Genomic DNA, 22,068 nt, shown 5'->3' with positions numbered 1-22,068 from the left:
CGAGCCCCCGCGCTGGGCTCTGTGCTGACAGCTAGCTCAGAGCCTGGAGCCGGTTTCAGATTCTGTGTCTCCCTCACTCTCTGACCTTTCCCTGCTCACGCTGTCTCTCTCTCTCTCTCTCAAAAATAAATAAAAAAACATTAAATTTCTTTTTTAAAAAAAAGAGTCAGATGCTCAATCACGTGAGCCACTCAGGCGACCCTATGCTGTGTTTAAACAAGCAAACAAAAAATGTTTACAAAAGCAAGGTGATTCCAAATCACCTTGAAAATTAAGGGTTGCCAGGTGTTGGTGCTAGCCCCATCTAGTGACAAAAAGAGGTAAGTCTGGCTCACTAAAATCTGTCAAATACTGGGGAGAGAAACGGTACCCAGTGCTACTATTCCACTCCCACCCTTTCCTGGAAGTTGTTCAGAGTACTGTGGTTTGCTCAGTTCCACTGTGACTTTTGGTTGTTAACTTATGTCCCCAAATAGATCAGGCAGAGATGAAAGTATTAAGTAAAAACTGGGAGGGAAAGAGACCAGGCTCATTTTAACCTCTGATAGCACTATCTGCAGGGGTCATACTTCAGTCCCTTAGAAGTTCGGCAAACCTCTGTCCCCATGTAGCAAAACGTCCTTTATGATGGCTGGCCAGGTGGGGAGAAGTCAATACAACTCTGCTGACCCCTGGCTGAACCTGATGGATATTCTGGGTCATCCTGGCTTCTAACTGGAAACTGATATCTGGGCTGACCCCTCAGTTTCTCTCCTTACCAACTGTTTTTTTCCCATCTCTGGATCAGCCCCTATTTTGTCTATCTCCATTCTACTTTGTCTGTTTCAGTTCAATTCCTTTCTTCCTTCCATTTTAATTTTCTCAAAGCAAACTTGGCTTTAGTCATCTACTTGCAGCCTCTATTGAGTTTGTTTTTGTTTTCCTAATTTTTATTTCATGTGGTAAGTACACTTAACATGAACTCTACCCTCTTAACAGATTTTTTTTAACTAGGCTTCATGCCCAGTGCAGAGCCCAATGTGGGGCTTCAACTCATTACCCTGAGATCAAGACCTGAGCTGAGATCAAGAGTTGAACACTTGAGGGACTGAGCTACTCACTGTGCCCCTTAACAGATTTTTAAGTTACAGCACAGTATTGTCAACTATTGGCACAATGCACAATGTTGTACAACAGATCTCTAAACCTTATTCATCTTCCATAACTGAAACTTTATAGCCATTGATTAGCAGTTCTTCCTATCCCTTCCCCCTACCCCCAGTCCCTAGCAAATACCATGATATCCTTTGCTTCTATGAAATTTGACTATTTTAAATATCTTACATAAGTGAAATCACGCAGTATTTGTCTTTGCATGACTGGCTTATTTTACCTAGCAAAATATCTGCAAGATTTGTCCATGTTGTTACATATGGCAGGATTTCCTTCTTTCTTAAGATGACTAATATTCCATTGTATGTAATATCACATTTATTTTATCTATTCATCTGTTCAGTGGACATTTAAGCTGTTTCCATATTTTGGGGTGCCTGGGTGGCTCAGTCAGTTAAGCGTCCAACTTCGGTTTAGGTCATGATCTCACAGTTTGTGAGTTCATACCCTACATCAGGCTTTCTGCTGTCAGGACAGAGCTGGCTTCAGATCCTGTCTCCCTCTCTCTTTGCCCCTCCCTCCCTCTCTTTCTCAAAAATAAACAAACATTAAAAAAATTTAATTGCTTCCACATCTTGACTCTTGCAAACAGTATCACAATGAACATGGGAGGGCTACTATCTTTTCAAGATCTTGATTTTGGGTAAATACCCAGATATGAGATTGCTGGGTCATAGAGTAGTAGTAGTTTTAATTTTTTGAAGAATTTCCATAGAGGCTGCACCATTTAATATTCTCACCAACAGTACAAGTGTTCCGCTTTCTCCACATCCTTGCCAACATTTGTTGTCTTTTGTTTTTGTTTTTCCATAATGGCTATCCTAACATGTGTCAGATAATGTGATTTTGATTTGCATTTATTTGATGATTAGTAACATTGAGCATCTGTCATATACCTGTTGGCCATTTATATGCCTTCCTTTGGAGAAATGTCTATTTAATCCATTGCCCATTTCTTAGTTATGCTATTAGTTCTTTTACTATTGAGTTACAGGAGATCCTTATATATTTTGGAAATTAATTCCTTATCAGATACTATACATATTTTGCAAATATTTTCTCCCATTCTGTAAGTTGCCTTTTTACTCTATCAATGATTTTCATTGTTGTACTTAAGTTTCTTGGTTTGATGTAGTCCCACCTGTCTATTTCTGCTTTTGGTGTCTGTGCTTTTGGTGTCATATCCATGACACCATCGTAAAAAAAAAAAAAGTGTTTCCTCTATTTTTTTTCTAGCTGTCACACCGTTTTAGGCCTTACATGTAAGTTCTTAATCCATTTTGAGCTTTTTCTTTTTCTTTTTTTTTTTTTTGGTAAGATAAGGGTCTGATTTCATTATTTTGCATATGAATATCTGGTTTTCCCAGCACGATTTTGATATTGAGTTTTCATTCAACAAATATTTACTGAGCATCTTTGGGCCAGGTATTACGGTAGGCATAAGGGGATTCAAGGCTGAGAATAATATAATGGCTGGAAGCACATCCTCTGGAGCCCAACTGCCTGGGTTCAAATCCTGGTACCATCATTTCTAACTGCATGACCTTGGGCAGATTACAAATTCGCTGTACCCCAATGTCTTCATACATATATATATATATATATATATATACACACACATACATACATATATGCATACATATATATACACATACATATATATACATATATATACACATACATACATACATATATATGTGATAATTATGTTCTCCTCACAGGATTGATGTGAGGATTAAAAGAATTAACATATGTAGAGGTCTTAGAGAGGATCTGGCACCCGATAAGAACTCTTAAGTGCTGGCTCATAAGTCATGGTCCTTGCCTCTCAAAGAGCTCACAAATTACAGTTGCCCCATCCACCTGTCCCACCTGGCAGTCAGTGCCATCTGGCTCTTCTGGCACTTAAAGTGCCCCACAGCTCCTCGCTAGCCTTACCTGGAACCATGGGATGAACCGGGTGCAAGCTCCTGTATCACCGATTCCTTGTTTGACTCTGGGTAATCTCTACTCCCTGGGTCTCACTTAATGCATACGTAAAGGAAGGAAGCTGGACCCACACTGATTTCCAGCATCTCAACAAACTCCTTGTTCTCCCCGTAGCTCAAGTTGAAACTGTATCAGCTTAGGCAAGGCACGCAACCTCTCCGCATTTGTTTCTTCACCTATAAAACGGGATAATAGTGCTAACCACCTCCCAGTAACAAAGTAACGCAAGCTCGTCTGTCAGCGCGCGCTGAGCGGACGTCAGCCTTCAGACGCACCCCACCTTTGCCATTTAACGCACGCGCGCTGGCTCCCCGGCCCTTCGCCGTGCCGGTTTCCGACTTCCGGTTCCGCCGGGACCCAGAGGCTAGACTGACTAATGGCGGCGTCCACGAAGCCGGCTACCGGGGGCGTTGAAGAGGCCGGGGCGGAAGAGGAACCGCGAATTCTGGAGCCCGGGGCAGCCCCATTTGGAAATTTCCCTCATTATTCCCGCTTCCATCCTCCAGAACAGCGGCTCCGCCTCTTGCCACCGGAGCTGCTTCGCCGGCTTTTCCCTCAGAGTCCCGAATCGAGGCCGATCCTGGGGCTCGACGTAGGGTGTAACTCTGGGGTGAGTGACGTGGGCGGGGTCGGAGGTCTGGGAGCTGAGCGGTCGGCTTCCTCTGCGTTCGCTGGGGCTCTGGTTTGGGCGTGGCATCACACCCATCACAGCTTTCCCGAAATGAGTTTAAGTTCCGTTCCAAATCCTGCGTCCCCTCCTGTGTGCTAGCCCCGTCACGGCCAAACCTCGGGTGGGAAAGGCCACCGTTTGGGGGCTTCCGGCGCTTGCCTCCTGTACAGCGTGGCTCGCGACCTGGCTGCAGGAGAGGGGGGCTTCCGGACACCCAACTTTGGGAGCGTAGGGTTGGAGTGGTTTCCTGGGAGAGCTGAGCCAGGGGTGACGGAATCGCGCCTGGAATTAAGATTCGTGTGCCATACAGTGTAGGATGGTCCTTGGAGCCAAGGAGATGTTTATTTAAAAGCAGTGAGTTGACTGAGTACAGTGGAGAGGGTTGAGAGGGAGGATACAGCTTCCTGGCCGAGGAAGGCATTGCCACATCTTACCTCAAAGTATTCTTGGGCATAGAGTGATTATAGTGAAATTACCTCCAAAATATCAAAATGTGCCTCTTGACACCTATCTGTAACTACTGGCATATCCCAGAAGAGCGGAATTCTGACCCTATGATTGTAAATCAAAGGCATGTAATAAAAAGTAAGTCTCTACTCCTGACCCTAAATTCTCCTTTCCCTCTCCACGGTGGCAACCGCTGTTTATAATTTCTTGGGTGTGCATCCTGTGTGTACAAACAGGCATTTATGTATGTATAAATATCACATCTCTTACCTTTATAAATAATAGCACACTATTTTGCACCTTGCAAATTTTCACTTAATTGGGAGATCACTCATGTCACTACATTCTTTTTTTAGCAGCTTCAAAATTGTATGGATGTACCATAATTTATAGGGTGCTTTATTTACATTTTTAAAACTCCCAGGCCCCACTCTAGCCCTACTGAATTAGGATCTTGGGTGATTGAGCCCTGGGTCTGTATTTTCTTTTTTAAGCTTCCAGGGTATTCTGGGATTGGGGAATTGAGGTTGGAGAGGGTGAAGAGATATGATAGAGGAGGGACTGATGTGACAAAATGACTAGTCAAATTGGCATACCCAAGATCAGACAGGAAGAGGGAGTCAGCAAAGAAATAAGTATAGAAATGGAGAGAAAATTAAGCAGCGTATAGGACCTTCCTACTTGAAATGTGGTCCTTCATCTACAGCATCGGCATGACTTGGAAGCTTATTAGAAATATAGAATCTCAGTCCCTCACCCCCAGATTTACTAAATCAGCATCCTTATTTTAATAAGATCCATAAGTGATATGCATATTATTAATTATTAATAAACATAGTATGAGAAGCCTGGTATAGAGCAAAGAACCTAATGTAGCCTAAATCTTGCCATGTACTAATCATGTGACATTGGACAAGTCCCTAGCCTCTGAACCATAATTTTTAAAAGACAGAATTTTTTTTGAACAATGCCACATGTACAGAAAAGTGCCTAAGACATAAATTTACACTTATGAATTATTATAAAGCAGGCACCTTTATGACCATTGTCCAGATCAAGAATAAAACATTGTCAGAACTCCAAAAGTCCCTTAACTTTCTCTGTTCATAACCACTCCCTGCCCCGCTCCACCCAGAAGTAACAACTAGCCTGACTTACTATTCTTATGTCCTTGATTTTCTTTATAGCTCACCATTTTTGTATCCCTAAACAATGTAATTTAATCTTATCCATTTTGAACTTCATATAAATGGAAGCTTGCCATGTATTTTCTTTTGTGTCTTGCTTTTTTTACTGAACATTGTATATTTGTAAGACTCATCCATGTTGATGCACTGAGCTGCATTCCTTCATTTTTAACTGCTATTTAGTATTCCATCTTAACAGATACAGTTTATAATATATACATTTTACTAGATACATTAATATATATGTATATAAATATACATTTATTCATCTGTGCTACTATTATTGGACATCTGGATTGTTTCCAGCCAGGATTTTCCTTACAGGATTGTTGCACAGAGCAAAAGAGGTGGTGCATAGAAAAATGCCTTGAAAAATAGATAGAGCAATACAAATTTGAATTAGTTATAATGGTTATAGAAGTCAAAGTTAGAGAAAGAAGATAGTGACTTGTTCAGGAGTGAAAAAAAGTGACAAGATGGTGAAAATCACAGATCATTAGACATGGCTAGAAGGAAGTCAGCAGTGACTTTTGGGAGTAATAGATGCAGAAGTAAAATAAATCTCAAAAGGGGGTGGTGAAGTATAAGCCAGAGAGTACAATTGAGGCTATAGAATGAAGGCTAAATAAGGACTTTTTGGAATCCAGACTTTCCCAATCGCAAGTCTGAGAAGCAGATTTTTATAAGATGGTGCTTGTTCTGGTTCCTCACTTTCCTTGTAAGGAACACTGGCTATGCCCCTGGAACCCTTTCTTCCTCCCTGAGGTCTGAGATACCTGAAAAAAGTGAGTTTACCAGCATATTACTCAAGCTGGATAAGACTGCTCTCAGCTCCTTTTCTGCATCCATTTGGCTATAACTTTGAACCATACAACCCAATCTACCATCAGTGTCAGGAAAGTATAGAGATGGACACATTATAGCCTGAGACCCCTGTAGCGCACTGAGAACCTGCTCTGTGGAAAACTTTTCGGGCAACCTTCTTAGTCTAGGAGCTTCATAACCTATAAAGCCAAGAGTAAGTGGCAATCCAGTGACATAATGAGAGTCCAATGACATAATGAGAGATAGAGGTCTTTCTTCCATTCACTGGTTGAGAGCTGCAATGACAAAGCTCTTTTGGATTTCTCTAGGATCTGAGTGTGGCTCTATACAAACACTTCCTTTCCTTACATGATGGGGAGACCGGCTCAGATATCTCAGGAGAACTCAATCTACTCTGCTGTGACATAGATCCAGTCCTGGTGGAACGAGCTGAAAAAGAATGCCCTTTTCCTGATGCCTTGACCTTTATCACCCTGGACTTTATGAATCAAAGAACCCGGAAAGTTCTCTTGAGCTCTTTCTTAAACCAGTTTGGACGCTCAGTTTTTGACATTGGCTTCTGCATGTCAATAACCATGTGGATTCATCTGAACCATGGGGACCATGGTCTGTGGGAGTTCCTGGCCCACCTTTCCTCCCTCTGCCGCTACCTCCTTGTGGAGCCACAGCCCTGGAAGTGTTACCGGGCAGCTGCAAGGCGTCTTCGGAAGCTGGGCCTCCATGACTTTGACCACTTCCGTTCCCTTGCCATCCGAGGTGATATGGCCAATCAGATTGTGCAGATCTTGACCCAGGACCATGGCATGGAATTAGTATGCTGCTTCGGCAACACCAGCTGGGACCGAAGCCTTCTACTCTTCAGGGCAAAACAAGCCACAGGGACTCATCCAATTCCTGAATCACTGGTAGAGGAAGGGAAAGAAAAGAACAGATTAAGATTCTGGAGACCGTAAGATGGGAGGGTGGGAAGACCAGGAAAGAGATATTGAAAGAGTGTTATACTAAGAATTAAGTTCATTCTCCTTAATTCGTGAGTATAAGGCAGCCTCAAAACCTGGCAGAAACTTTGGGCAAAATGTCCAGGACATGCGATTGCAAGAATCAGTATCTTTTCCCCACTATTTGAGTTGATTCTCGAAGAGAATACATTTGTGGAGCAATGAGCTGGGCTCTCCGGATTGAGATGGCCTAGAGAAACTGATCCTGGTTCTAGGATATGGAAGGGGCTGCTTCTAGTGGTTAGAGACTTAGCCCAGGCCAGCCTTAGAATGTATCTCTTCCATGGGCAACTTGACTCTGATCTGGCTTCTTCAGGCTTTTGCCGGACTTCTTATCCTGCCTTCAGGCAAAACCTCACAATATAATCTGGAATGAAGAGTCTCTGGCTTGGCTAAAGGAGAGTGTTAGTATGAAAAACATCTTATCATTAAAGAACAGGTCACATATTCAACATGCCCAGGCTCAGCACAGCAGGTAACAGATACTAGCCAAAATGCACCGGCTAGCATTTATAAGATGTTTAAAAGATTTGAATTATGAACCCAATATCCAGCTGGTACAAATGAAATGAATGAAGTGGGACTGTACAATTATATATAATAAAAGTGACTTGAGTACGATTGAGAATGCCCTGTGACTCTGGGGTAGGTAGGAAACTTCTGCTTTTAACCACACTGTCCAGGGAGTTTTCAGCTCAAGAAAAAGAACCTCACCCAAGCTCAGAACAGAAAACATGCCAGAGAGTAAGTTAATTCAGGACTTTTTTTGGTCAGCATCCTCTGCCAAAGCACACCAGCATGGGGGTTGGGGGTACATAGTATGGCAGTGGGAACATGGCAGGGAAGCAGGCATAAAATGCAGTCTACAATTGAATGACTATAGCATAAATGCTGTGGGATAGGTGTCACTGATATCTGTCAAGTTTTGACACCCATGAGTTGAGTCCAAGGGAAAGTGGAAGGTGGAGAAAGATTTGGTGGAGACAAGATGGGAAAACAAAATATACCTAGCTAAGAAAGGAAACCGTATCGATGAGTTTCAAAATCCTTAAGATCCTATTATTTTCTGAAGTTAGAAGTAAGGTTGGGGAATAAAAGAGTCCGAACCACCAATTAAACGTTGGACCTATTGGTGGAAAAGTTAGTAAAAGTTCCTGCTCGGGAATTTGAACTCTATGCAGAGAGCCAAGGCTAGTACATTCCCCAAACGATAGAGCAGAACCAAAACCTTCATTTAGGAAAACTGGTTTTCTATTTTGTGCAGGATAATTATGTGGTTGGTGCCATTTCCAATCTCAGACTCCAGTACTACTTTTCAGTCTTTTTATATTCCTGCTCCTCCTGATCACTTTCATCCTAGTGACTCTTCTGGACTTTTACCCTTCTGCAGGTCTCGACTCTATATCCCTGTTCCACTAGTCTAAGCAGATGACCTAACCGCCAATCAGCACCATTCGTGTTTGCTATGTCAGGAAGTCTTTTCTTGCCCTCAGTCTTTTTTTAAAATACTTTATTTTATTTTTTATTTTAGAGAGTGTGAGTGGGGGAGGGGCAGAGAGAGAGGGAGACAAAGGATCCACGTGGACTTTGAGCTCACAGCAGAGAGCCTGATGTGGGGCTCAAACTCACAGTGAGATCATGACCTGAGCATAAGTTGGACTCTTAACTGATCCATCGAGGCATTGTTGTCCTCAGTCTTAAACCCCTTCATCTTTCCACCTTTTCACTTCTGAATTTACCCAGTGAACTTTTACCCAGTTAACCTCTGCCTGAGTTCCTGATCTCAACCTCTGCTGCTTCTCCCAAACTGTTATTATTGAGGATCCCCTTGGTGTCTCCTTGGCCTCACTGACTCCTTCCTGTCCACCTGCCAACATGCTCAGTTCTCTCTTTAAACCATCAACTTTTCCTGTATCTGATCTCTCTTCAAGTTTATTCAATGTCTCCGTCTTTTCGCTACCAAATGTGAACAAAACCCTTGAAAGAATAGACTCCACAGCCTATGCTCCTTCATTTCCCATTCATCAGGGACCTCCTGAATGCCAAATTCTGAGGCCTCTTGTTCAGCCTTCCTCCTGGGTCATGGCACTATTCAGCACTATTGATCCTTTCTTTGAACTGCTCTCCCTTGGTTTCTTCACCATACCCTTCTCCCTTTATTCTCTTTCTGTCTCTTAGTTTTTCTGTAGTCTTTAAGCTGTTAGTTCAAATTTTAATTGAACTTAAGTTACCTGGAGAGTCCTGGATTCATCTCCAGAAACACTGATTCAGGTTAAGAATGGGGCTTGAGAGTCGGTTTGGTTTGGTTTGATTATATTTGTGGGTTTTTAAACTATTTCCAAGTGTGCGATTCCATGGCATTAAGTACATCCACAGGGAGGAACCTGATGACCCCTCAGGTGACTCTGATGCAAAATAGATCACATTTTGATTGCTTAGGGCTTCTTAGGATCCATCTAGTCCTCTTCTACATATTTTTCCTGGGGTGAGTTCCTTCACTCCCATGCCTTTAGCATCTACCTATATACTAATAACCCCCAAATATATTGGTAGTGTCACTTCCACAGTTGTAGATTAATGTTTTTCCTGTTTTGTAATTATATCCTCTTAGATAGTTCTTAGGCATCTCAGATTCAACAGAACCCAAAGCAAATTCATTAACCTCATTCTAAACCTAATCCTATCTCAGTTGTTGCCATCTACCCATTGCTCAAGCTACAAAAATCAGATGAAGCTCCTCGCTTATACTCCCCACACTGAAATAGTCACGAAGTCCAGTAAATTCTCACATGTCCAATAACACATAAGTCCCATTTATTCCATCCATGTGGTGGGTCCCTTCCAGGCATTTCTGTGTTAAGTCATCTACCCTCTAATCCCTGCTACCAGTGTTCCCTTCCTCAGATATCTAGTTATGCTAGTATTATGCTTAAAACCCTTCAGTATTTTGGGGCACCTGGATGGCTCGATTAAGCATCCAACTTTGGCTCAGGTCTGATCTCACCATTCGTGAGTCCAAGCCTTACATCGGGCTTGGGCTTTGTGCTGACAGCTCAGATGCCTGGAGCCTGCCTCAGATTCTGTGTCTCCCTCTCTCTCTGACTCTCTCCCCACCCCACCCCACACTCTGTGTCTCTCTCAAAAGTAAAAAAAAAAAAAAAAAAAAAAATTTAAACCTTCAGTGTTTTCTAGAGCTAGAGTCCTATCCTTTATCCAATGCCTAAACCAATGTTGTTTGTAAGGTAGCCACTTGCCATTTAAATTTAAATTAAGTAAAATGAAATAAAATTTAAAATTTAGCTCCTCATCTTACTAGCCATGTTGCAGGTGTTCAATAGCCATATGTGATTAGTGGCTACTTTATTGGACAGCACAGACTTAGACCATTTCCATCACTGCAGAAAATTGTGTTGTACAGCACTGCTCTTCATGCTTTTCCTCCACACCGCAGTCACACTTGAACTTCTCACCTACCACCGTGTCCTACTTTCCATGTCCTTTCACACCTCTGAGACTTAGCACAAATTCCCTCTGTTTTCATTCTCTCTCCCCCATCTCTCCCACCTTACAACCTGGTTGAACTATTTGTCCTAAAAGACAGTTCACATGTTAAATTCTGTCAGAAATCTTCCCCCAACTCCTATAGCACTTTACATTTGTTACTATATTCTAGTGGGGACTTTGCCTGGAAGCCTCTATTATAGTATTTACCATATCATATTATAATTCTTTATATGCCTGTGTCCCACCACCATAAGACTGATCTCCTCAAGCCCAACTTATCTTTGTACTTTGAGACCTAGCACAATTACTAATATGTGCCAGGCAGCTGAGCAGTACTTGTTGAATTAATATATGAATGAAAAAAGAAATGTATCTGAATTCAAGTATTGAGAAGAAAAGGGAGATCTATGATTGGGCAGAAGACTGCCCAAGAAACTGAAAATGGGAAGAAACTAAAAATTTAAGAAAATGGGGCACCTGGGTGGCTCAGTCGATTAAGAGGAAGAAAAACGGAGATTTGACCCCAGCAAGAAATAGAATGCTAGAAGCAAGAGGTTGGAGTGATGTAAGGAAGGGTTATGAGCTAATAAATGCAGTTAGAAAAGCCAAGGAGGGGCACCTGGATGGCTCAGTCGGTTAAGCATCTGATTTCAGCTCAGGTCATGATCTCATGGTTCCTGAGTTCGAGTTTCTCCCCCGCCCGCATTGGGCTGTCTGCTCTCAGCGCAGAGCCTGCTTCAGATCATGTCTCCCTCTCTCTCTGCCCCTCTCCCACTTGTGCACATGCTCTCTCACTCTCAAAAATAAAATAAGACATTAAAAAAAAACGGGGCATCTGGGTGGCTCAGTTGGCTTAATATCCAACTTCAGCTCAGGTCATGATCTCACAGTTCACGAGTTCGAGCCCTGAGTTGGGCTCTTTGCAGTCAGTCCAGAGCCCTCCCCACTCTCTCTGCCCCTACTGGGCTTGCACGCACATTCTCTCAAAAATAAAATATTAAACAATAATGACAATAAATAACTAAAAGGCAAGGAAATGGATTCTCCCCTGAAGCCTCCAGAAGGAATGCAGCCCTGCCAACACCTTGATTTTAGACTTCTGGCATCTAGCACTATAAGAGAATAAATTTGTGTTGTTTTATTTTTTTAATGTTTATTTTTGAGAGAGAGAGAGACCAAGTGTGAGTGAGGGAGGGGCAGAAAGAGAGAAGGAGACAAAGAATCTGAAACAGACTCCAGGCTCTGAGCTGTTAGCACAGCTAACAGAGAGATCATGACCTGAGCCAAAGTTAGATGTTCAACAGACTGAGCCACCCAGTCGCCCCAAATTTGTGTTGTTTTAAATCAATAAATCTGTGATGATTTGTTACAACAGGAACAGGAAACTAATACAGGGATTCTGACTACAAGGAGACTAGGCTATGAGCCAAGTGGCACCTGTCCCAAATAACTCCTTGATGGCAGAAAATGGCCCCAGTGACCAAAGGGATAGTCTGGGGCTCCATCTACATGGTTCGGTTCATTGAGGAATCTTCAGTCATTAAAACCTTTGGGACATGCTTCAGCATCTGAACGTGACCTTTTTCCCTACCAACATTTCTATTGGCTGAGCCCTTAACCTTAACTGTTGAAAGGAAGTGTTGTATTTCAAGTCTGTAGCAATTAATTTCAAAGATGTGTTGTGTTCGTAAAGATGAGGCCCTGATACCATGAAGATAATGATTACATACTGGCCTGTGAGAGTCTTTGGCTCCTAGAAAAGATCTTCTTATTTATCCTCAAACAAGCCTAACTTAGGAGCCAACACCAAGCATGATGAGCCTCCTTGAGGGACAAGAATAGAGAATGGTCCTGGATATACTTTAACTTAAAAACAACAACCAGGGACGCCTGGGTGGCTCAGTCAGGTAAGCGTCTGACTTAGCTCAGATCATGATCTTGTAGTCCGTGAGTTCAAGCCCCATGTCACGCTCTGTGCTGACAGCTTGGATCCTGGAGCCTGCTTCGGATTCTGTGTCTCCCTCTCTCTCTGCCCCTCCCCCACTCATGCTCTGCATCTCTCTCTCTCAAAAATAAACATTAAAAAAATTCAAAAACCAAATATATAATCCAGTATTTCCAAAAATTATCATTTCAACATGTAGTCAATATTAATTATTGAGATGTTTTACATTATTTTTTATATCATCTTCAAAATCCAATGAGTATTTAAAAAATTGTTTTAATAATCATTTATGTTTGAGAGAGAGACAGAGCACTAGCAGGAGAGAGGAAGAATCTGAAGCAGGCTCCAGGCTCTGGAGCTGTCAGCAGAGAGCCCAATATGGGGCTCAAACCCACAAACCATGAGATTATGACCTGAACCAAAGTCAGACGTTCAACCAATTGAGCCACCCCTCCAATGTGTATTTTAACTTGCAGTTCATCTCAATTTGGATCAGCCATATTTCAGATGCTCACTGACTACCTGTGACTAATGCATATACTTTTGTGGCAAACCAAGAAGTATTTTTATCAAATTCCATATATACAGCATGCTTTTAGCTGCTTTGGATACTAGGAAAAAGTAGATTAAACAACCCTGGAAGGTTCGATTTGATTTGATTAGCAAATACGTTAAAGTTGAGAAAAGGAGAGGCTCGAACAAGTTAGCATGTGATCATTTGAAATTCAGCAAAGGAAAAGTCTTTGTGGGCTATAATGGGCATGGAAGACTTTCTAGAGGATATGGGATTTGAGCTGTTCTTGAAAGGAATACGGCTTTTGCAGTAATGGGCAAGAGAGAAAGGAGCATGACCTGTGAGCCTGGAGAAAGGAACCTTTCAGCAAAGGTACAAAGGAATAGGTGTTGTATACGTTGAGAACAGATAGGACTAAATGGTCTATAATGGAGATTTCAGTCTGAGCAGTACTGAGAAATAACAGTGGTCTTTGCCATTTAAGTAGATTCTGGATGAAATATTTAAAGTAAGAAAACCCATAAACATACTAGAGAAAAAAGATTTTTAAAAAGTATTTTCTAAACATAGAAAGCCTAACAGCTATCAAGGAAAAGACCAATAAATTTGACTACCTAAGGCAAAGGAAAAAAAATCCAAAAAAGTCACAAGACAAACTACCAACTAGGAAAACAATATGCAATACATGTGACAGATATAAGGTGAATTTCATTATAATTCAAACAACTCTTAGACATCTATTTAAAAAAAAAGATATTCACAGAAAATAATGGCAGATAAACACCTGAAAACTTGTTTAATCTTGTTAATTACATGCAAATAAAAACAATGAAAGAATATTTCATCATTTACAACAATATTCACAAAAATTTTAAACAGTGATGGTGAATAAATAAACTAAAAAAGGGGAGGGGGCACCTGGGTGTTCAGTTAGATGGACATCCAACTCTGTATTTCAGCTTAGATCATGATCTCCCGGTTTGTGAGATCAAGTCCCACACTGGGCTCTGCACTGACAGTGTGGAGCCTGCTTGGAATTCTCTCCCTCTCTCTTTCTGCCCCTCCTCCCTCATAATAAATAAATAAACTTAAGTAATGGTGAGAATGTGAGAAGACAGGTATTCTTCCACCCTGTTAGTGGGAGTGGTAAATCAACATGACCATATGGGAGGCAATTTCTCAGTATTTGTCCAAACAAGCTACACATACCCAGGAATTCCACTGCTAGAAATTTGTCCTGTGGATATATTCACATAAATATGCAAGGATAGGGGCGCCTGGATGGCTCAGTCGGTTAGATGACTGACTCTTGATTTTAGCTCAAGTCATGATCTCATGGTTCAGGGGTTCGAGCCCTGTATTTAGCCCTGCATCAAGCTTCACAGGGAGCATGCTTGGGATTTTCTCTCTCTCACTCTCTCTCTCTGTCCCTTCCTCACTCTGTCTCTCTCAAAAATAAATAAACTTTAAAAAATATGCAAGGATATATGTACAGTGTTATCAATTATAGTTGTCTGATAAAAGTGAAAAGCTGGAAACAACCTAAGTGTCCACAGAACAAATAATATGGTACAGCCATAAATGGATTACTATGTAATTGTTAAAAGAACAGGGTAGCTCTATGCTCTATGTTAAAATAGAAAGGTCTCTGAGAGGGGCACCTGGGTGGCTTAGTCGGTTAAGCTTCCGACTTTCGCTTAGGTCATGATCTCGCGGTTCGTGGGTTCGAGCCCTGCGTCGGGCTCTATGCTGACTGCCAGCTCAGAGCCTGGAGCCTGTTTCAGTTAGTGACTCCCCCTCTCTCTGACCCTCCCCTGCTCACGCTGTCTCTCTCTCTCTCTCACTCTCCTAGAAATAAATAAAACATTTAAAAAAAAAAAAGAAAGGTCTCTGAGATATTTTAAGTGCAAGAAGTGAGTGCAGAACAGTATGAATGGTAAGATTCCACTTTTGTACCTTGAAAAAAGAATACATACACAGAAGGTAATAAAACATGTAAAAGTGAAAAATCAAATAATAGCAGTATAAGCATAGTTAGTCATATTGAAGAATCAGCCAGCCAGAAAGTTAAAATGGCTCATTGTTGGGGGTGGGAAATGAGCACATAATTGCTTCTGTATTATTTGATTTGTTAACCATATGCACATAATGCTTTAAAATAATGAATTTTAAACACGTTTTAAAATAAAGCAGCAACTTTCTAAAAATAGCTTTCTAAAATAATTCTCATCCCGTTGCCCCACCTACCTGTCTAACTTTTCTCTCACAGCATAGTCAAGAGTCTTGAAAAAGTTTTAAATACTTCTTGTCTCTATTCCTTCTTTGTACGTCTTTCTCAACCGTTCAAAATTTGGTTTTGCCGAAGTCCCCAATGATGTGACTATAGTCAGCAGATATGTGTCAGTTCTGATCCAACCTGACTTAGAATTTATCAGGAACTATTTTTTTGGAAACCCTTTTGGATCTGGTGACAGCACTCAGCCAGTTGTCTTCCTCCTTCTCTGGAGACCCCTCTCTAATGTTGCTGTTCCTTAGGGTTCTATTCCAGTCTCTCTTCTCTCCTCGCAAGATCTCCATTTTATGACTGCAGTTACCAGCTAAGTTCTAATGTTCTCATTTTTCACAAGCCCCTTATCTCTAATCTAGATCTCTCTCCTGAGATTCAGAATTACTTATCCAACAGCATTATGCATTAATACTTCCAGCCTTTTCTGGGGCGCCTGGGTGGCTCACTCAGTTAAGCGCCCGACTTCGGCTCAGGTCATGTTCTCACGGTTCTTAGGTTTGAGCCCTGCATCCGGCTCTGTGCTGACAGCCAGCTCAAAGCCTGGAGCCTGCTTCAGATTCTGTGTTTCCCTCTCTGACCCTCCCCTGCTCATGCTTTCTCTCTCAGAAATAAATAAAACATTAAAAAAAATGTTTCTTTTAAATACTTCCAGCCTTTTCCATATCATGGCACACATAGAGAATGATGGTGTTTTCATGGCAACATACCTTACTGAGACTGCTGTCTTTCCGAGGGAGTTCGAGCTGCCTTGAGGGTTGAGAAAATCAATATGCAGAACATCTGTAACCTCTTCATGAGGCACAAGAGCTGGGAAGGTCTTACCTCTTAGATACACATTTCCCCTTGGATATCCCCCAGGCCTTTCAATGTTAACATGTCTGAAAGTGAGCTTATAATCTCCCAAAATTGCTCTTCCTCCAGTGTTTTCTATTTCAGTGAGTGGTCCTACCACCTGCAAGTTACCCAGTCCGGAAGTCTTGGCTTGGCTCTCTGCTTTCCTCCCCTTCCAATCTCAAGACCTGCTAACTCTGCTACTCTTTACTTCTTCAAGTGATCTCCTCTCCATCACCACTATCACTCTCCGAGTCCAGAGCACATCTTTTCTCATTTTCCCCCTCAATTACTACAAATACTTTCTGTCTATTCTCCTCGACTTCAATCTTCCTCTCTCTAACCTGTTACCCATACTGCAACCGCAGAATTCTTTCTAAAATGCAATTCTGATTTTGCCAATCCCCTGCTTAAAACCATTCAAAGCACTGATGCGAGCAGTGATCTACTGGTCAGTCATTAGCACTATATGCACAATTAGACCATGCCACCATACTGATTTATTACTAGCAGCTTGTAGCAAAAAGAGGCCAAGAGACTAGCTTGTTTTATGACACAGAAACTCAAAGAACAATATGTGATGAATGGTATATAACAAGGGTGAAAACACAACTATGGGACTTCTGTATATTTTTAAATAATTTAATTGAATAATACCACTGAGGAATCAAAGTGTCTTAAGCACTATCAAAGACAGAAAGCAATCATGGTGTAATAAAAATTATACTTCTTGAACCTCCTGGCAGTGAAGACAAAGGTTTATGAAGCATAGAGAATCTGCCAAAATCTGAATGCTTAACCTTTCAAGTGTGCAAGAGCATTTAAGTAAGGAGGGCAGACACTTGCTGTGACAGGTGTAGATGTTATTAGTTTTTTGTTTTTTAAGGGTGAGCATCTGAATGAAAAGGAAAAAATTCAGATGGTTTATTTCCAAAAATTTATTAATTTGGAAACATCCCCAAATAGTTAGAAATGCTTGGCATTCTATTAAGGTTTTTCCATCCTGTGGTTTTGGATGGAGTTTTCCTAGACATTTAAGCCCTGGGAGGAAAGGATCATGTCTAATATTTTTGTAAACCCAGGACTAGCCCACTGATTCCTCCTCAGGGAATACTGGATGATTTGATGAAAAAGAATCAATGCTATAAGATTCCAAAAATACCAACAAGATGAGCTCCCTAAAGACTCCACTAAAAAATTATCAGAATAAATGAATAATAAATGAATTCAGTAAAGTTGCAGGATGCACAATTAATATACAGAAATCTGTTGTGTTTCTATAACCCTAATAACAAACTATGAGAAAGAGAAATTAAGAAAACAATCCCATTCACAATTACATCAAAAAGAATAAAATACCTAGAAATAAATTTAACTGAGGAGGCGAAAGACCTATACTCTGAAAACTATAAGACTCTGATGAAAAAAACTGAAGAAGACAGAAATATATGGAAATCTATACCACACTCATCGATTGGAAGAATTAATATTGTTAAAATGTCCATACTACCCAAAGCAGTCTACAGGTTCAATGTAGTCACTATCAAAATACCAATGACATTTTTCACAGAAATAGAAGAAATAATACTAAAATATGTATGGAACTACAAAAGACCCCAAATAGACAAAGCAGCCTTGAGAAAGAAGAACAAAGGTGGAGGCATCACACTCCCTGCTCCCAGACTTCAAACTATACTACAAAACTATAGTAATCAAAACTGAATGGCACAAGCACAAAACAGATACAAAGATCCATGGAACAGAACTGAGAACTGAGAAATAAATCCACACATGTATGATCAATTAATCTATGACAAAGGGGGCAAGAGTATACAATGGGGAAAAGGCCATCTCTTCAATGAATGGTGTGGGGGAACTTGTGCAATTAGATGCAAAAGAATAAAACTGAACCGCTATCTTAACACTACACAAAAATCAACTCAAAATGGATTAAAGACTTGAATGTAAGACCTGCAACCATAAAAGTCCTCAAAGAAAACATAAGCAATAAGTTTCTTGACATTAGTCTTAGCAATATTTTTTTGGACCTGACTCTACAGGCAAGGGCAACAAAAGCAAAAATAAACAAACGGGACTATATCAAACTAAAAACGTTTTTGCACAGTGAAGCAAACTATGAAGAAAATGAAATGGCAACTTATTGAATGGAAGAAAATATTTGCAAATCATATGTGTGATGATAAGGGGCTAATGTCTAAGATACATAAAGAACTCCTACAACTCAACAGCAAAACCAAAGACCAATCTGATTTGAAATAGGCAGAAGAGGGAGGAAAGGGCAAAAAAATTTTTAAGATAAAGTGGGCAGTCTGAGTGGACATGTTTCCAAAGACATACAGATGGCCAGATGCTCAATATCACTAATCATCAGGAAAATGCACATCAAAACCACAATGAGATATTACCTCACACCTGTCCAAATAGTTATTATAAAAATAAATAAATAAATAACAAGCGTTGATGAGGATGTGGAAAAAAGCAAACACTTGTACACTGTTGGTGGGAATGTAAATTGGTGCAGCTACTATGGAAAACAGTAGGAAGGTTACTCAAAAAATTAAAAATAGAACTAATATGTGATCCAGCAATTCCACTCTGGATTTTTATCCAAAAAAAACCAAAAACAACTTGAAGAGATCTATGCACCACTACATCCACTCCAGCATTATTTACAATAGCCAAGATATGGGGCAACCTAAGTGTCCACTGATAAATGAGAGAGTCCACTGATAAACAAGATGTGGTGTGTGTGTGTGTGTGTGTACACACACATATATACCCATATACATACAATGGAATATTAGCCAAAAAACAATGAAATCTTGCCATGTGGGACAATATAGATGGACCTTGAGGGTATTGTGCTAAGTGAAATAAGTCAGAAAAAGACAAATGCCCCCTGATTTCACATACATGTAGAATCTGAAAAACAAAACCAGACATACAAACACAGAGAACAAACTGATGGTTGCCAGAAAAAAAGGAGGGTAGGAGGGTGGGCAATATGAGTGAAGGGGATCAAGAGGCTTAAACTGCCAGTTATAATGCAAAAAAGTCATGCAGATGTATTGTATAACACAGGAGATACAGTCAATAATATTGTATGAACTGGGGCCCCTGGGTGGTTCAGTCAGTTAAGTGTCCGACTTTTGATTTCCACTCAGGTCATGATTTCGTGCGGTTTCTAAGTTCAAGCCCCACATGGGTCTCCACGCTGACAGCTCAGGGTCTGTTTTGGATTCTCTCTCTTTGTTCCTCCCCTGCTGTGCTCTCTTTCTCTCCCTCCCTCTCAAAATAAATAAACTTTTAAAAATTGTACAAACTTTGGGGACAGACGGTAACTAAACTTATGGTGATCATTTTGCAATGTATATAAATGTTGAATCACTATGTTGTACACCTGAAATTAATATGATTGTATTTTAATAACAATCCAATTCAAAAAAAGTAAAGTGAGCTTTTTTAAGAAATGAGAATATATTCACAAAGAGATATGCAAAAGAATATTTATAGTAGTCTTATCCATAATAAGCCCCCAAACTGGAAACACCCAAATATACATCAACTAGAGAATGGATAAACAAATTGTGATATATTCATACAATGGAATATTGCTAAGCAATAAAAAGAACAGACTCACTTTAGTCAAAGACATTACTACGCTAAAGAATATAGGCACAAAAAAAGTGCATACTATTTGATTACGTTTATGTGAAATCCAAGAACAGACAAAACTATGGTGATATAATTCAGGAGGTTGCAGGGCGTGGGTGGTGGTAGGTGCAGGGTAGTTCACTATAAATATAGGGGGCATGAGGAATTTTCTGGGGTGATGGTTCAGTATCTTGTTTGGGGTGTTAAATTAGTGTATATTACTGTTGAAACTCAACAAACAGAACACCTAAGATCTGTGCATTTTATTGTATGTTAAGGATAAATCAATCAATAAAATTTGTTTTAAACCAAAGGTGAGAGAGTTGGTGGGAATAACAATTATGACATCTTTTAGGCTCCAATAATTGACCTCAGGCACTCATTTCTATGCTCAAGAACTCAAAATGACTTCTTTAGGGACGCCTGGCTGGCTCAGTTGGTTAAGCATCTGACTTTGGCTCAGGTCAGGATCTCACGGTTCATGGGTTCGAGCCTCACATCTGGCTCTGTGCTGACGGCTAGCTCAGAGGCTGGAGCCTGTTTCAGATTCTGTGTCTCCCTCTCTCTCTGACCCTCCCCTGCTCATGCTGTCTCTCTCTCTCTCAGAAATAAATAAAACATTAAAAAAATAATTTATTAAAAAAAATAACTTCTTTATCACCTGTCCTGTCAAATCCATATCCTCATTCTGATCTCAGTACAAAACCTCCTCCACTAACTTCTACTTCCCACCCTGCCAAGGTGATCTGACTGTCCCATGCAACTAATCTGCTCTTTCCTACATAGGTCTCCTTGTGTCCTTATCCTGTCTGAATCTGCTCAAGTTCACTATGCCCTTCAAATCCCATTCTCAAGTCCTCTCTCCTTCAGAGAACTCTTAATTAATCCTAGACAATTTAAGCACCCCAAGATCCGTCAGCTTTTATGTTCCTTTATTGGACTAATATGATGCATTACTACTTTCCGTGTATACCCACAACAGAAGCAATTTTAATAAAATGGGCTAGGGATCCCTTTGTATTTCTCTGCAGAACCCCATTCGGAACCTGCATTAACAGGTCACTCACTATGATGCAGTTTGTGAAGATTATACGGTATCCAGACAAGGGCAAATAGATGTTTAATCCAGGACCTGTGAGAATGGTATTGAAGGAAGCTCTGAGACCCTGCATGGGCCTAGCTGGGTGTTTGCTTTTCTTCTTTTAAGCCTGAGGTTAATTCAACAGGGCGGGTACTCGTCTCCACCTAGATAGCAAGTGGCTGAGAACAAGGTTTTATCCTTTTTCTGCTCAGCCTTACCTCTTCCAAGTGAGGAAATGAGCGCTACTCTGAAAAGAGCGGAGCCCGTTCCCAACGCCCCGTTTTCCATATTACTGGGAGGACCCGATCCCGATCTGGAGAAGGAAAAGTGAGGAGAGAGCATTTAAGGCCAAGGAGGCACTCAAACGTCTTCCCATAGATTTACACCCAACACGTAAGCAGGAAGGCAAATTACAAACACCAATGCTCACAACCACACATACACGTGCACGCCCAGCCCCACAGAAGCAGATGCGCATGCCCGTGGCTCCGCGCGTACCTACTTAGTTTTCTGTGCTATAGATGCCCCGCATTCCACCCCCGCCCAGCCCGACGCAGCTTCTTCTACCCCCGCAGCGGGGAAGTTTACCAAACGCGATACCACCGGGCCCGAGGAGAGTGTTTCTCTACGGGGGGGGAGGGGAGGTCCTTCCCACCAGGGCGGAAGCAGCACTCTCCGGACGGGCGGACTTAGCTCTTGTCCTGGGAACATCTGGAGGGGGGTTGGGAGGGGCGCGCATCCTGGGCGAACGTGGATTGGCTGTGCGGAAAGAGGGAGGCGGGGTCTGGGCGAGGGGCGGGNTGTTCCGGGGGCCTGTCTCCCTCCCTCTTTGAAAGCACTGACCTTGCCCCAGCTGCGCACCCCACCCCACCCGCATCCCACTGTCCGGGTGCCGCTTAGTGGTGCGGGGTTGTTGCGCAGGGGGGAGGGAGGCTCTCCCCAAAGCGCAGGCGCGGAGACGAG

At 41.5% G+C, this 22,068-nt stretch overlaps 1 protein-coding gene and 1 long non-coding RNA gene across 2 annotated transcripts; one reads left to right on the top strand and one right to left on the bottom strand.

Annotated features, from left to right (window-relative positions):
- Window positions 1-3,482: 3,482 nt before the first annotated feature.
- On the top strand, window positions 3,483-7,889 carry BCDIN3D (BCDIN3 domain containing RNA methyltransferase). The gene is made up of 2 exons (XM_077753340.1): window positions 3,483-3,751; window positions 6,579-7,889. The coding sequence occupies exons 1-2, from the start codon at window positions 3,518-3,520 to the stop codon at window positions 7,221-7,223; spliced, it is 879 nt and encodes a 292-aa protein (XP_077609466.1). The 5' UTR covers window positions 3,483-3,517; the 3' UTR covers window positions 7,224-7,889.
- LOC144222745 (uncharacterized) lies at window positions 6,810-21,775 on the bottom strand. Its single transcript, XR_013332471.1, has 3 exons — window positions 21,694-21,775; window positions 21,324-21,418; window positions 6,810-7,172 (listed from the first exon to the last, which is right to left on the bottom strand). It is a non-coding gene; the product is annotated as an uncharacterized LOC144222745 (long non-coding RNA).
- Window positions 21,776-22,068: the final 293 nt, after the last annotated feature.

This window comes from Crocuta crocuta, unplaced genomic scaffold (genome assembly GCF_008692635.1).
Source record: "Crocuta crocuta isolate KB4526 unplaced genomic scaffold, BGI_CrCroc_1.0 scaffold30, whole genome shotgun sequence".
In the NCBI taxonomy this organism is placed as follows: domain Eukaryota; kingdom Metazoa; phylum Chordata; class Mammalia; order Carnivora; family Hyaenidae; genus Crocuta; species Crocuta crocuta.
Note: the sequence above shows the minus strand (reverse complement) of the source record. Positions and strands in the feature narration are given on the sequence as shown.